Genomic DNA, 16,082 nt, shown 5'->3' with positions numbered 1-16,082 from the left:
CAAAGCCAACCCGACATAATAGCCAACACTTTCAATGACTTCTCTCAAACTGTCGCCTCTCTGGCAAACACTATGACTCCCCCCCTATCCCACCAAACAACCCCTACCCAAAACAACACCCCCATACTAAAGTTTCATACTGTCTCCACTACCTATATACGTAAATTACTATCTAAACTTAAACCTTGCACCCCTTCTGCCGACAAACTACCAGCTGAATATCTTCAACTAGCTGCAACCGAACTAGCCTACCCAGTCTCCATCTTAATCAACAGAACAATAACTGAATCCAAAATCCCTTCTTGTTGGAAAATCTCCCATATCATTCCCCTCCACAAAGGAGGTAACTCCAACGAACTCTCTAACTTTCGGCCTATTGCCCTTCTATCGCCACTATCCAAAATAATGGAACGCTGCATACACCATCAACTCTTACATCATCTCTTGAGTAATAACTTGCTTGTAGACTCTCAACATGGATTTAGGCCCTATCACAGTACTTCTACTGCCCTTCTCTCCTTCACAGACATAATAAACAAAAATCGCAACAACAACCTGTTCTCCTCTGCACTATTCTTAGACCTCTCAAAAGCATTTGATATGGTCAACCATCAACTTCTCCTCCACACTTTAGAAGCCCTGTCACTTGACTCACCAGCACTACAGTGGTTTGATTCATACTTGACAAATCGAAAACAAGCAGTCCTTTGGGACAGCCATCTATCTTCTCAACTCCCAATTACTATAGGCGTTCCACAAGGGTCCATCTTAGGTCCCCTACTTTTCTCTATATTCATAAATAACCTACCCACTTCCCTACCTACATCCACATGTATACAGTATGCTGATGATTCTACGCTCATCTGCTCTGCTCCATCCCCAGTAGAACTACATTCCTCTACCCAATTGGTTTTCACAGCAGCAGAAAAATGGTTTCAACATATCTGTCTCCTCCTAAATCCCAAAAAAACCAAACTTCTACTCTTCACACCAACCCTTAAATCCACTCCTATCACTTTTTCCATTGTGTCCTGCAATGGCACTATCATCAAACCTGACTTTTCCACAAAACTGCTAGGTGTCACCATAGACAATCAGCTAAACTTTGACTATCATATTGATTTAACTATCAAGACAGTAAATAAAAAGATAGGAGCCCTTTACAGACTTAAGCCCTTTCTTACTGCCACATCCCGAGTATCTCTTGCCCAAACTCACCTCATCTCCACACTACTGTATGCCTCTCCCTCCTTTATTAACATATCCAAAGCTAACCTTCAGAAACTTAATCTAGCCTACCATAGCATTGCCAGATTTGCAACTGGCTCTCCATTCCGTACACATCACTGTCTCAACCTAAAGAAACTCAACTGGCTAGAACTTCCAAATCTAATACTCCTACAGCAATTAGTCATCACTTTTAAAATTCTACATTACCCTCCAACACACCCATACTGAACAACCTTATCACACCTTATAAAAATCTCACCTCACTTCGTTCAGCCAACAAGCTCCTAGTAACTATTATCAAATCTCATAATAAAGCAGGTGACTCCTTATTTGCAAACACTATTGGATCTTATTGGAATAAACTTCCCACTGGACTGACCTCCCTAGCCTCATGTCACCTTTTTAAAAACAGATTAGAAATCATTTACAAAAACACTGGCTATGCCCTTGCTTGAATCCTGACTGATAACTGATACACTACCTGCTCTCATAGTTAACTCTGTATATCATTTGTATCTTCTTTATCACAAAGTTTGATTTCTTTTCTGTTTTGTGACTTTGTTAATTTGTATAGTCTCTAGTATGATAGGCGAGCTTTCCTCCTCAACCCTGTGTAGAAAATATACATGTATCAAGCTACACAAACCCAGTAATACTGTATATTCAATTTTACTTTACTTTTCTTTTGTCATTATGTTGTTTTCTTTTACTGTTTGAATGACTGTTATCTCTATTACCTGTATCTGTTTAAACTGTAAAGTTATAGTATGACAGTGGAGCTTTTCTCCTCGGGCCTCTGCTGAAAATGGACATGTATCCAGCCAGACTAGCCCGGTTAACAAATGTAAAATAAAATAAATAAATAAATAAAAATAAATTGGATCCTCATGTATTTCAGAAATTGACAGTGTCATGGGGAACTCCAGACATAGATCTGTTCGCTTCTCCACTAAACCACCAGCTGCCAAAGTTTTGCACGAAAAGGTTTCATCCCACAGCTTGGAAAGTGGATGCTCTTTCTTTCAATTGGAGCAATCTTCATGTGTATGCCTTTCCACCTCTGCCTCTCCTCCCAAAGGTACTTCTAAAGGTCAGACAGGACAAGCCAAAGATGATTTTAATAGCTCCAGATTGGCCTCGACAGCACTGGTACCCATTACTGAGAAGTCTGGTACGGGAGCCTCCATGGCCTTTGCCTTGATTCCACACCTGTTGTCTCAGGAGGACAGTCATTTACTCAATATCAAGCTTCACTCTCTTCACCTAACAGCCTGGCATATTCTGTTTTGAACCATAGAAGGTCTCAACTTCCACAGCAAGTTTTGAATGTTATTTTGGAAGCTAGAAGGCCTAGTACAAGGAAAGTGTACGCAGATAAATGGAAGAGATTTTTATTTTGGAGTGCAGCAAAGGATTTTGATGTTTCTGAGCCTAATTTAAGTATGGCTCTTCAATATCTTACTGAGTTGCTGGACAAAGGTTTGTCCTTCTCTTCTATTAAGGTTCATGCTGCAGCAATTTCGGCTCACTATGATTGTGACCCACCATTGTTTTCTCATCCTTTGTTCAAGCAATTTCTTAGAGGGGCAAAGAATATAAAAGACCCCCGTGAGCTCCTACTCCTGCTTGGGATCTCAATTTTGTGTTGGAGAAACTCACTCTACAACCTTTTGAGCCTGCAGCTACTACAGAGTTGAAATATTTATCATGGAAGACTGCTTTTTTGTTGGCCATTACCTCTGCAAGAAGGGTTTCTGAATTGCAGGCCCTTATGGCGGTTGAGCCTTTCTTAATTTTCCATAAGGATAGGGTATCTTTGCGTACTAATCCTTCCTTTATGCCTAAAGTGGTTTCTAGTGTGGCTTTAAACCAAACTATTCATTTGCCTACTTTTTATGCAAATCCCCAAAATAAAGGGGAAAAGATTTTGCACACTTTAGATGTACACAGGCAGCTGCGATATTATTTGAGCAGAACTAAAGGGTTCAGGCAGTCTCAGCAGTTATTTGTTTCTTTTGCTTTGAGTTCTCAGGGCAAGCCTGTGTCAAAACAAACTATTTCTAAGTGGATTGGGTTTTGCATTGCTTTCTGTTATTCCCATCATGGCAAGGAGATTCCAACTGGGATTAGGCCTCATTCCACTAGGGCTACTGCCACTTCGACAGCTTTTTAAGGGGTGGCAACTAAAGATATTTTGGAGGCAGCTACTTGGAGTTCAGTGCATACTTTCTCTAAGCATTATCACCTTCCACTTTACTCTAAATCTAGGGCTGGTTTTGCCACTGCTATTTTACAGGGCATTTTGGCAGCTCCTGCTTCTTTATAGTTTTGCCATCCTCCCTTACCTCTGCTTTGGGATTCTACCCAAGTGTAAGGACTGCAGCAATGTGAGATGAAGAACATAGTACAGTTTTGTACCTATCATAAATGTAGATGTTCGAAGATCCACATTGCTGCAGTCCAATTTACCCTCCCTCCTTCCCCTCTGTAGTTAGAGGCGATTGTGTGGGTTGGGTTGTATATACTGTGTTTATTGTTTATATGGTACTTATTATTATTGCAAGGGTGGTTAGTTGGTTGTTTGCTGTCTTTTGGTTTTGACCTTTCTTTTAGGGTCTTCTGACATCTGGGGCAAGAAAAGACTGAGGATATGACGTCGGTCATGCGCATTTGTACCCTGACGTCCTGATGTCAGTCTGATGCACCTTGACCGACGTCAGCCTTATACTTTGATATTCGGGCCGACCGAGGACAGCTGACTACCCAAGTGTAAGGACTGCAGCAATGTGGATCTTCGAACATCTACATTTATGGTAGGTACAAAACTGTACTTTTCCCACCATCCAAAGTGCAACCCACTCAAGTGTAGCTCATACTCTCTCTATTCATAGGTTCATACTAGGCTATCTGCCCTAGGGCATTTATAAGCCCAGCCAGAATGTGTTTGGCTTTCGCCACCCATTTTAAATTTATTTTGCTATGCCCTTTTTCGAGGTTAGTATACTGTGCCTCTGTCTAACAGTGACACAGAAGTGATACCCGGGGTAAACCTACGATCTCCCATCCACTCATCAAGATTCCTCTTGAAGAGAGTCAATGAGGGACTCTGCCTAACCTGGACTGGGATTTTATTCCAAAGTGAAGGGAGCCTCTGGGTTATGAATCTGTCCCTCCAGCATGTCCTATTTATTTCAGTGCTGAGGTTCAAGTCTCTCGAGCGCGTAGCTCGATGGGATTTGGATTTTCTGAGGTGCAGCATGTCCATTAATTTCGGGTTGGACATGGCTTTATACGTCAGGCACAGATCACCTCTGAACAGGCTGTATGCCACTGAGTAGAGCTGGAGTTTCTTTAACCAGGCAGCATATGGCATCTGAGCCCTTTGATCCTCTTGGTGAGGAACTTTTGGGGTCTTTCCAGTTGCTGCAGGTGTCTGGTAAGGTACATCCCAAAAGGAGCATTGTACTTATATATGGGCCTGATGAGGAATGAGTAAAGAGGCACGATGACCTCCTCTGATCTAGATGTGAATCCCTTCATGATTAGGTGGGCTATATAAAATGTTTTTCTAACCACTTTGGCCACGTGGTTGTCAAATGAGAGATTGCTATCAACTTGGGTCCCCAGGTCCCTAATTACTTCTTCTGTACTTAATGGATTACCACCTATGTGGTAATTTGTGGGCACTTTGTTTTTGCCAGAGGGGATGACTATACACTTTTTGGCATTTAGCTTGAGGCCATGGCTCTGGCACCAGTTGGCTGTTTCTATGAGGCCCTTTTGGAGGATGCTTGTGTCGGCTGGAGAGTCGATTATGGTGCCCAGTTTGCAGTCATCTGTGAACTTGGTCAGCCACAGTCCTTCCGTGTTGGCCTGTACCTCCGAGAAATATATACCGAACAAGAGAGGTCCCAGGACTGAGCCTTGTGGGACACCACTTGTAACTGGTTTAGAGTCTGACATGGCTCCAGCAATTCTAACCATGTGGGTTTTGTCCTTGAGCCAGTTTGCAATCCAGCTAGTGACATAGGGGTTTATATTTAAGCTGGTGAGCTTATCTATAATGCCCGAGTGGGGTATTGTATCGAAGGCTTTTGCGAGGTCCAGGTAGGCTGTGTGGACCACCTTCCCCTCGTCAATGGCCTTGGTGAGTGTTTCAAAGAAATCAACCAGGTTTAAGAGGCAGGATCTTCCCTTAACAAAGCCGAACTGGGTAGGATCCAGTGTCTGTAGGTCCCAAATATCTTTATTTATGAGGTCCATGATGATCCTTTCCATAGCTTTGCAGACCAAGCTAGTCAGGCTTATGGGGCGATAGTTTCCAAGATCCGTTGAGGCACCACCTTTATGGAGAGGGACCACTGTTGCTGTACGCCACTCTTTGGGCACATATCCTGTAGTAAGGCTGAGATTGAACAGTAGTTTTATGTTTGGGTTTAGCTTTTCTTGGAGTTCATGTACAGGACACCGTCTGGTCCCATTGATTCTGTGTTTTTTGCTTTGGAGAGGGCGGCTCTTACCTGAGCATCTGAGATGTCAGGGGGGCAGCACTCTGCTGGGATAGATATTTGCCCTTTTGGGGGGGAGGGGGGAGAGAAGTTTGTGCTGAACCTGTCAGCTAGGATGTTGGCAATGTCTATGGGTTCGGTGTATTTTTTGTCATTTTGGACTAATTCTGAGCATATCTGGGAATTACCACCCAGGTTCCTAACATAACTAAAGAAAGCCGTGTGATTATCCTTAGTGTACTGTGCAATTTTTCTCTCGAAGCTGGCCTTAGACAATTTTATGAGTGCCCGTAGTTTTTTGCTAATACTGATCAGTGATGCCTTCCCTTTTTGGGATTTTGCTCTATCATTTAGTAGCTTCCTCCTTCTATTGTATAGTTTGTTTATGGCTGGGGTCCACCAGACAGGATGTCTGCCTTTGGAGGATTGGGTCTTGGTTTTATTTGGAATCGCATGATCCATGCATTCCTGAAGGTGTTCATAGCATGCATTTATAAAGGATTCTGCGGTCTGGGCCGTATTTTCCACAGGACCGGGGGCTTTGAAGGATTCCACCTCAGTTTTGAGGAGTGTGAAATTTAGAGAAGTTTTTCACTTATTCTAGGTGCATTTCAGCTTAGAACAGTCATTGACACTATAGCAAATCACTACTAACACAGGATCTGCAAACCTCCATACACCACTGTCAACACTGGGAAACATACCCTTTTCCAAGCAAGATTTCTCCAGTCTGCACATCTGACAAAGCTACTTGTTTTTTTAGTTTACCTTTATAAAGTCGAATCTCAGTGGTACAAATGCTCATACGAGCGACTCGTAACCATGACAGTGAAAACGGCGATAGTCCTTAATGTTCGAAAAATAGCAAATCAAAAATCAGATTTGCTGTTTTTCAAACATTAATGTCGAATGAAAAAAATAGAAGTGTAAGCCCCCTGCACCCCCCATGTGGGGGTCTGCGAACCCACACACCCCCCTACTTTAATATTCTAACTCTGAGATCGCACTACAGTGGGGAAAGGAACCATTTTCCGAACCCCACTATAGTTCAATCCGCCCCACAATGTAGAATGTGCAATGAGCGAATGTCACTGTGCATTCGCTCATTGCACATTCAAACCTTTTTTCGTTTGGCATTTGCAAACTTTGCAAACAGCCTTTCAAACAATTGCTGTTCGCCCGAGTGTGAATCACCTTTCTAAAGGTAAACATCTTTTTTTTCTCAGTGATGATTTACTACTGACTGAAAAATGTTGTGTATTGTTGCATCACTAAAGAATGGCTAAAAAAAATACAGTGTAGAACTGCATCACTGATTTCCATTTATTTTTAGAACTGTTTTTTTATTTTTGTGTTTTTGTACAAATAATGGAGCTTATCTGTTTAAATATCCATTGAGAATGGGCTCTGACTGGCCAACAAACCCAATAAATATGTAAAAAAAATCAAGAATGCTTCTTTGTCTCAGATGTCACATCAACAAAAGCAGAAATAAAAAGTATGCTTACTGTTAGCAAACCAACAGGTTCCGGTTGTCTGATCTCCAAGTTGCTGTGACTAACGCCCTTAATGGCCACAGCATCATTTTCAACAGATTTAACATTTTCTTCCATTATTTTCAGGCTGTCCTCTTCTTTAATCATGAGCTCCAAGTTGTCATCAGAGTCTGTCACAAGGTAGGTAACGATCTCTTGTTTAATGCACTCGAGATTTCCTTCCATCTGTTTTAGAGTATTTGCTTCGTCACTCTTCAGCTGCTGGATGAGTTGTTGTTCCTTGTCTAGGAGAAACTGGTGTAATTCTGCAAACTGTTGTTTAATGTATTTCTCCAAATTAAAAACATCTTCCTAGGAAACATAAGAATAAATAAAAATAAGTAAAACTAATAGCTCTGCACTGCAGCGTAACTTGTATTCATGCAGTTCCCTTAAATAAATAAAATGAACAAATGGCAGCCCATCTGTTACACGGGAAAAGCATCCATCTGCAACACTGGTGATCTGGGGGTGGACTATACTCATACCTCTCAACTTTCTACTGCAAGAAGTCTGGACAAAGCCAGAAATAATGAAAGGTCAAAGTCAGTGTCAGATTTTAAATATTGTTCTTATAAATCAAAGATTTACCTTTGCATGCACTTTCTGAAGCAATTGAAATCTGAACTTCAAACATCTGTCCTCAGTAATTTGCCAGAAAACTGTAAATTTGATAGGGAACAGACCAAAAATTTGAGGAAGAAATTTGGACTTTCTGTGGAAACTCTGAACAGCTGAGAGGTATGCTAAGCTCAGAATGCAGGGCAACCATATAAAAATGTCCTCCTTTCTGGAGGAGGGGTACTGGGGTACATGTCATGTACGAAGATAACCCCCCAAACATACGCCAAGAGTCACTGCAGACTAATAGATGCATAGGTATGTGAAGTCTGAAACGGAGGAACATACTGTCAAGAAAAGAGAAGACAGGTGCTTAATGGGCTACCATTTAAGGTTCTCTCATAAAACAGCTTTAGAGTCAATAAGGTCTACAATGAAACAACCATCCCTTAGGACACTTATGACAAGCAAAACCTTTCATAATAGGAGAAGCAAGATCCAGATCCAAAACACCAAGTGACACTACTTCCTCTAGCAAGACCAGTGACTCTGGCAGAAGAGAGGCCAGCAAAAATTGCAGTGCTTAGGATATGACCCAAATCAAGGTGGAAATAAAAGGCTAGCTCTATCTGCAAGAGTGCAGTCTCTTGTAGTACATACTAGGTTTGGAAAGTACTTACATGAGGCTGGTGAATACAAAGCTCACCTGTACAATGTGAAAAATCTGTACAAACATTGATGTAATAATTGTGCTGCCATTCAATCAATATCCTGAAAGGGTTAATACTCCTAAAATGTCTAAAAGTTTTTTCTGAGCCAGTATGATGGACTCATGTCTATCTATGCTGTTAAGAAACAAATCAGGAATGTACAATGATTTAAATGCATCTCTAATGATGAAGGCCACACCTGTCATACAAGATGGTGCAGGTGCATTCAGGTGAATACCTGTATAATACAGAGTAACTAGTGTAGGTCCATGTGGATGGATAATAGCTTTAGGATAAGAGAAAGTTACATAGAAATGTGGGATACTGAATAACAGATCTGTGTCAATACAGCATCCAATTGGATTACAAAATGTTTCTTGGGTTTGTAAGACTCAGAAGCAAACAAATGTGAGACAACTCCTTATATAGGTGTATGGGTCAGGTGTGTGTATGTAAATATTAGAAATGGTGAAAGTATAGTTGTGTAATTTGCACTAACCTACATCTGTAGATATTCAAAATATTCACTGCTGCAGTAGCCTATGGGATGCATCCTGCCAAGGATAAAACATCTGGTAGGGTGCCAAAAGCTTTCACCCCCCCCCCCCCATCCATACTGTCACATTGGCTGATTATGGGCTAACCCCTTTTGGAAAGCTATATAAACAGCCAGAGTAGAGTAACTAAAAATCTTCAGGACTTTCTTGACCCCCTAAAGAAATATGGCAAACTTTTCCTTAGCAATCATTAAAAAATATATCATATAAATATGTATACAAACATACACATACAATTATTTTATATGGCTTACTATTGTTTATGCGAACGACAGTCTATCGGCTGCAATGTGCTGAAAAACGGAATGTCGAAAGCACAAGCACTTTTGCATCAGATCGTCGACTCCACTTATGCGAATGAACAACTGCATTCACATAAGTGGAAATCGACCATCTGCATGAAGATCGTGGTATAGTGGGGAGTGGAAATTCATCCACATCCCCACTGTAGTGCGATCTCTGAATTAGAATATACAAGTAGGGGGGTGCAGGGGGGCTTGCCCCTCTGCAAAAATGTGATAGCTGTATAGGAGTTTGATTTATATCACCTCCTATATGGCTATCACGTGGTGGTTTCAACAACAATGTCGAGTCAAATGTGTCGAGCATTTGGTTCGACATTGTGAAAGGCATTTTTTTTTTTACTTTCGGTATTACCATTCGTTTATTTGAACGGAAAATGTTTTTCCGTTTGAATAAACAATAGTAAACCATGTTTTTTATATATATATATATATATATATGTGTGTGTGTGTGTGTGTGTGTGTATATAGATAGGAGAGCTACAGAATCCTGAAAGCCCAAAATTCTGAAGACAAAAATCTTGAAAGTTCAAAATTCTGAAAACACACAGGATACCAGACACTTACTATACTCCAGCACAAGTACATACAGAAACAAATAAAACACAAACCATATTACTCTTCTCCAAGTATAAGTGGGGAGCAAGCCCCCTGTATCCCCCACACCCCCTGCTACTTAAATATATCAACCCCAAGATTGCACTTAGTGTAATGAAGTGTAATCTCGGAGTTGTTATATTTAAGTAACAGGGGGTGTGCAGGGGGGCTTGCCCCCTCCATATAGTTGGAGGGGTAATATGTTGTGTTGGAATATAGCAAGTGTTAGTATCCTGTGTGTTTTCAGGATTCTAAAGCACACACACACACACACACACACACACACACACACACACACACACACACACACACACACACACACACACACAATGTGGGAGGAAATGACAGTACCCGGAGGAAACCTACATGACTTGCCATCAGTTGGCATTTTAAGTGTCAATATTTCTCTCTTCAATCTAGCCCCAATATTTTAGTAGGGTGCCAGGCTTTCTTGTCTCCTTCAGTACCTGCCGCACACCTTCTTGAAAGTGGAAGGCATCAAACTGAATCCCCCAGGCAGTCAGATGCAGTTATTTGACCACTGTGTGTACCATACTCCACTTGTCCTGTGTGAATATATCCAGTCTGTGAAGAAGCTTCTGGTAATTGCCCATGACCAATTCCATAAGGAAGAACCATTTTTTTTCTAGGTCAAAAGGGAGCCACTACACTGATTATTGGAGAGACTTGCCCAGTCTTTAGAAATAACCTGGAGATCATTGGAAAGTGGGAAAATGCATAAAGGAACACCCCAAACCATGGGAATGTAAGAGCACACGTTTTCCATGCCTGCTTGCAGGGGTGTGTTTAGTTGTCTGTTCTGTTAGGAGGTGAACAGATCTACTTGGTGCGTTCCCCACATCTGGGAAAACTCCTGGAAGGTCTATGAACTGCATTTCCACTCATGAGGATCTGCCCAGGATCTGCTTAGCTTGTCTACCACTATGGTCTGCTCTTGTAGTATTGCCAGAAGCTAACTCCCAAGGTATCACTGCCAGCCAGCACAGGGGTATGGGCCGGTGTCCTCCTACTTTATGTACCACATTATCGTGGAGAGAAACCAAATTAAGTAAAAAAAAGTCCCAAAGTGTACTCAAGCACCAACCATAAAATACATTTCTATTCCTGAAATACACTTCAAGTGGTTAAATATGGCACCTTCAAGCAAAATGGTTCAAACAGTAAAATGAAGGCAAGTAGCCACACAGTGTGCATAAGCACCAAAACACTCAAGTACATAAATACAATTTCTAAGCTTAAAATCCTTGCACTTAGTTAAAATGCAGTACATCTGTCTCACAAAACAGTCTCATTATTCAATGAGAAGCCCTGTTCTAAAAAAAATGCAGTTCCTTATAAGAAACTTATGATATTATTAAAATTGCCAGCATTCTTTAGAAAATATATCAAAAATATTTTGTGTGGAAAGTTTCTCCTATAGGGACTTACCTTCCAGAAATGAAGCCTGTAGTCAATTGCTGTTTACTGTGAAGCCTCTCAGATTTTACTCCTTGAGGCAGTAAGAAAGTTCTGAAGACTTTTAGCCACTCTGGCCGTTTATGTAAGAATATTCTAAAATTAAATCATCCTAGGAGCAGTGACAGTGTGGATGGGATGAAAGCTTTTAGAAGCTGACCAGTTATTTCTTTGGCAGGATCCAAACCTTAGGCTAATGCAGCTGTCAGAATAAATGTTATACCTTTTCTCCCACTGTTGTGCAATTGCTGAGTTGATATATATAATTAATAGGGGGTAAAGGGGGCTCGCCCCTATATTAAATAGGTTTTCAATACTTTGGGTTTCAATATTTTCAGTTTTCGATCAAATGATAGGAATCCACATGTGTGTGTGCATATATATGTATATATATATATATATATATATATATATATATATATATATTTATTTATTTATATATATATATATATATATATATATATATATATATATATATATATTTATATACACACACACACACACACACACACACACACACACATTTGCTGATAATTTACATCTGTGATGTAAAATATCTTGCGTAGGTTTATGAGTGTCATCTATAAGGCAGATCTATAATGAAAAATTTATTTTGTGTTTTTATGGGTTGGTAAACAGATCTGTACTGCAAAATGGCTCATGTAGGTCTACAACAAAAGAATACATCTATAATGCTGACCAGCCTGTGAGGAAATAAAATGTATCTATGAAGCAGAATGGCTTGTGGGGGCCTGTGGATTTACAGTACACATCTGTGGTGCAGAATGACTTCTGCAGACCTACAGAGTTGGAAACAGATTTGTTTTACATAATGGCAGGCCTTTACACTCACTAATGTGCAGTGAACTTCATTTGGAAGTTAAAACTTAATAAATCCTACAAATGAGATTTGTAACTGCACTGAAATACGGATCAGTACAACTACTAAAAACATCATTTTCTCTGCCATCAAAATGCAAAATCTATTTAACATGCATTTTAATATATCAGTCCCTTTTTTAAACAATTTCAAATATTTATGTATTGATTGACATTTGATTACTGGAAAAGTCTGACAGTGTAGGAGCCCATTTTCACTGGAGGCCCAGGGAGAAAAGCTCCAAACTACTACAAAACATTTTAAGAACAATAATTTTACAATCCTCAAAGAAATACAAAAACATCTACAGTTTAAATAATTATACCAAATTAGACATAATACGAAAACATTGGTTAATAATATATACAACATATATGATGATTGTTTGTTTGCTTAATTTAACTGTGGAGGCTGCCCACTAAAGTGTGCTAGCCTGTGTAACTAATTTATCACTGTCTCTGCATTTTCTGTGTGTTTCTACCAAAAAAACAAAAAAATAATCCTTGTTTTCCCGCCTCTCCTCGACTAGTTTAGACCAGTTTATAGGCATTGCTGTATTCTGGGCTGTGGTGTAGTTCCTGTATTGTCCATTACCTTACTTGGATAGAAGGAAGTTTCTTTGCTCACCAGTGGGAGTGGGGAGCCTTGAGCAGCCTACCTGTCCCTGTAGGAAGTGACCTCAGCACAAGAAGCTGTAGTAATTGGTTGTTTTGGACCATTTCTAGCTCTTTTGTAGTTCACTGTTTAAAATCCGCGTTTGCACGGCTTTGCGCGGTTGTGCGCACAGCGCAGTGCCGGTTAAACAAGGTTAAAGTTTTTCTGGCTCCGCCAAGTGTGCTCTTCAAATTTTCCCTTAAGGAAGCTCTACTCTTAGTATAACCAGACTACTTACTATATTATAAGCCTAGCACTTGTTCTCAATACTTCTCTACCAAGTAAGCACTCTCGTACTAAGTAAAGCACTACATCTACTTACCACCCCTGTGAATATCCACTTCCCTTAAAGGTACAGCACTCCCTTATACTGTTCTAGCATGTCGAGTGGTAGATCACTGGCGTCGTCTCCAGTTCAGCTGGTCAATCTGGGTATCTTGAAACAATGCTACAATTGTCTCATGTACACAGACAACCCTCTCCTCCTCCCAAGAAACACAAATACATGTGAGAGATGCAACTATATAGCTAAACTGGAGGCTGAACTCTCTCAACTCAGGGCTGGCATGACCAGACAGGAGGAGATGGCAACCACACTCACAACAATCCCAGTCCCACATAGACCTACCACAACTGCAAACCAAACACATAAAAACACAAAGACATACTCGGAGGCTCTAATAAAAAACTTACCAAAACAACAGAGGCTCCCAAAGCAGACACCCAAAAATCCACCACCTCAAAACAAAAAACATGCAACACATACTTCAATAAAGTGTGTCAACCAATCGCAGCCCTTAAGGCCAAACACCTTGTCTGATACACTAGTAATAGGTGACTCTATAGTCAGACACACTGATGTCCCGCTGACCAGGCTGAACAAGGAGAAGGTGACTGTGAGCTGTCTATTGGGAGCTAGGATCCGCCACATAACACACGCACTCAAGTCACTCCAAAGCAAGTACAAATATGACTCCATCATTGTCCATGCTGGTGTGAATGACCCGAGACGTACCTCCCTGGACTACATGAAAAGAGACATAGAGGAGCTCCCCGATTATGTAGCCCAGGCTGGTATGACCCTGACCCTGAGCAGCATCTTGCCCTCACCAAGAATGATACCACAATACAAAGACAAGATGATCATCTTTAACAATTGGCTCAAGTACTGGTGTCATTCTAAGGGGATCCAATGTCTGTCTGCCTGGGATGACATGTTGGACAAGCCACGCTGCTTTGCAAGGGATGGCTTTCACCTGTCACCACTGAGCTTCCGGATATTGGCTAAGGCTCTTGCCACCCCCATAGTGCCTTTTTTAGGCAAGGCTCAAAAGACAAACCCACCTCCTTAGAAAACAATAATGGAAAAAAACTAAGGGTAATGCTGCTCAACGCCAGAAGTCTAAATCTCAAGATGCAGGCACTTGATGCACTCCTCAGCATGGAGAACATCGACGTCTGTGCAGTAACTGAAACCTGGTTCAAGGTTCCTGAGAGCACCCCAGCACTACCAGGCTATGCCTCGTATCATGCTTTTCGGCCCCAAAACCCAGGCCGAACCACAAAGGGAGGGGGAGTTTCCATATTCATCAAGGACACCTACACCTTCAGGTTAGTAGCAACACATGAAGCATCAGAGACCATACAGGTGCAACTAACCATAGGCAAAACTGCTATACAACTGGTAGCATGTTACAGACTACCCTCCCAATCTCAAGAACTCCACGCAGCCTTCCTGAAGACATTGTAGGATATGAATGTATCACAAAATACCATCATACTGGGAGACTTCAACTACCCAAACATAGATTGGGTACATTATTCTAGCCCTAATACCCTAGCCCAAAGGTTCCCGGAATTCATAAATTCAAATGCACTGGAACAATTAGTCACCTCTCCCACTAGGGGAGATAATATACTAGACCTGATCATCACAAACATGGGGACAAAATGCTCCACACCAGAAGTATACCCCTCACTAGTGAGATCTGACCACAAACTAATCACCCTGGATATACATATCCCACCTCCACCCCCAGCACAAAAGACCACAGTGAAAAACTTCTCAAAAGCAGACTTCACTCTTCTTAAGACTGAGATGGTATCCTTTAAGCCCACTGTGCCAGTGGATACCACATCCCACAATGCCGAATCCTTCACAAATGCTTTCTATGGACATCTCCAAGAATGCATGGATCATGCAATCCCAAACAAATCCAAGTCCCTCTCCACCAAAGGTAAGCGTCCTGTCTGGTGGACCTCAGCTATAAACAAACTGTATAACAAAAGAAGGAAGCTACTGCACGTCAGAGCAAAATCCCATGAAGGGAAGACATCTCTGATGAACATTAGCAGAAAACTACGTTCTCTCATAAAAACATCCAAGGCCAACTTTGAGAGAAAAATCACTAAGGACACTAAAGATAACCACAAAGCCTTCTTCAGCTGTGTTAGAAACCTGGGCGGGAGCCCTCAGATATGCTCAGAGTTGGTTCACAACAATAAAAAATACACTGAACCCACAGATATTGCCAACATTCTGGCCGACAGGTTCAGTGCAAATTTCTCCCCTCCTTCACCCCCAAAAGAAGAAATACTTATCCCAGCTGAATGTAATCTCCCTGTCATCTCAGATGTCCAAGTGAGAACCGACCTAAACAAAGCAAAAAACACAGCATCAATGGGACCTGACGGTATCCCGGGTTGCGTGTTACGTGAACTCCAAGAGGAGCTAAACCCACACATAAAAATGCTATTTAACCTTAGCCTTACTTCGGGATATGTACCTGAACACTGGCGTACAGCTACAGTGGTCCCACTCCACAAGGGGGATGCCTATACAGACCCTGGAAACTACCGCCCCATAAGCTTAACCAGCCTGGTCTGCAAAGCTATGGAAAGAATCATTATGGAACTCATAAACAGAGACACAGGGGACCTACAGACACTTGACCCCACCCAGTTCGGCTTTGTAAAGGGCAGATCCTGCCTTTTAAACCTGGTTGACTTTTTCAAAACAGTCACTAGAGCCATTGACGAGGGCAAAGCAGTCCATACAGCATACCTGGACTT

The 16,082-nt window shown here is 41.4% G+C and overlaps 1 protein-coding gene across 2 annotated transcripts in view; it reads right to left on the bottom strand.

Moving 5' to 3' along the window:
- The window catches only part of LOC122813874 (zinc finger protein 578-like), an 890,730-nt gene that overhangs the window by 164,536 nt on the left and 710,112 nt on the right, over positions 1-16,082 (bottom strand). For both annotated transcript variants that reach the window (XM_044086414.1, XM_044086413.1), the window contains one exon: positions 7,247-7,585. In XM_044086414.1, the coding sequence (XP_043942349.1) occupies positions 7,247-7,585 (339 nt within the window). The remainder of the gene's footprint in view (positions 1-7,246; positions 7,586-16,082) is intronic.

Source organism: Protopterus annectens, chromosome 10.part0 (assembly GCF_019279795.1).
Source record: "Protopterus annectens isolate FY-2018-M chromosome 10.part0, PAN1.0, whole genome shotgun sequence".
Classification (NCBI taxonomy): Eukaryota; Metazoa; Chordata; order Ceratodontiformes; family Protopteridae; genus Protopterus; species Protopterus annectens.
The sequence above is the reverse complement of the archived record's forward strand: the minus strand, read 5'-3'. Positions and strand labels throughout refer to the sequence as shown.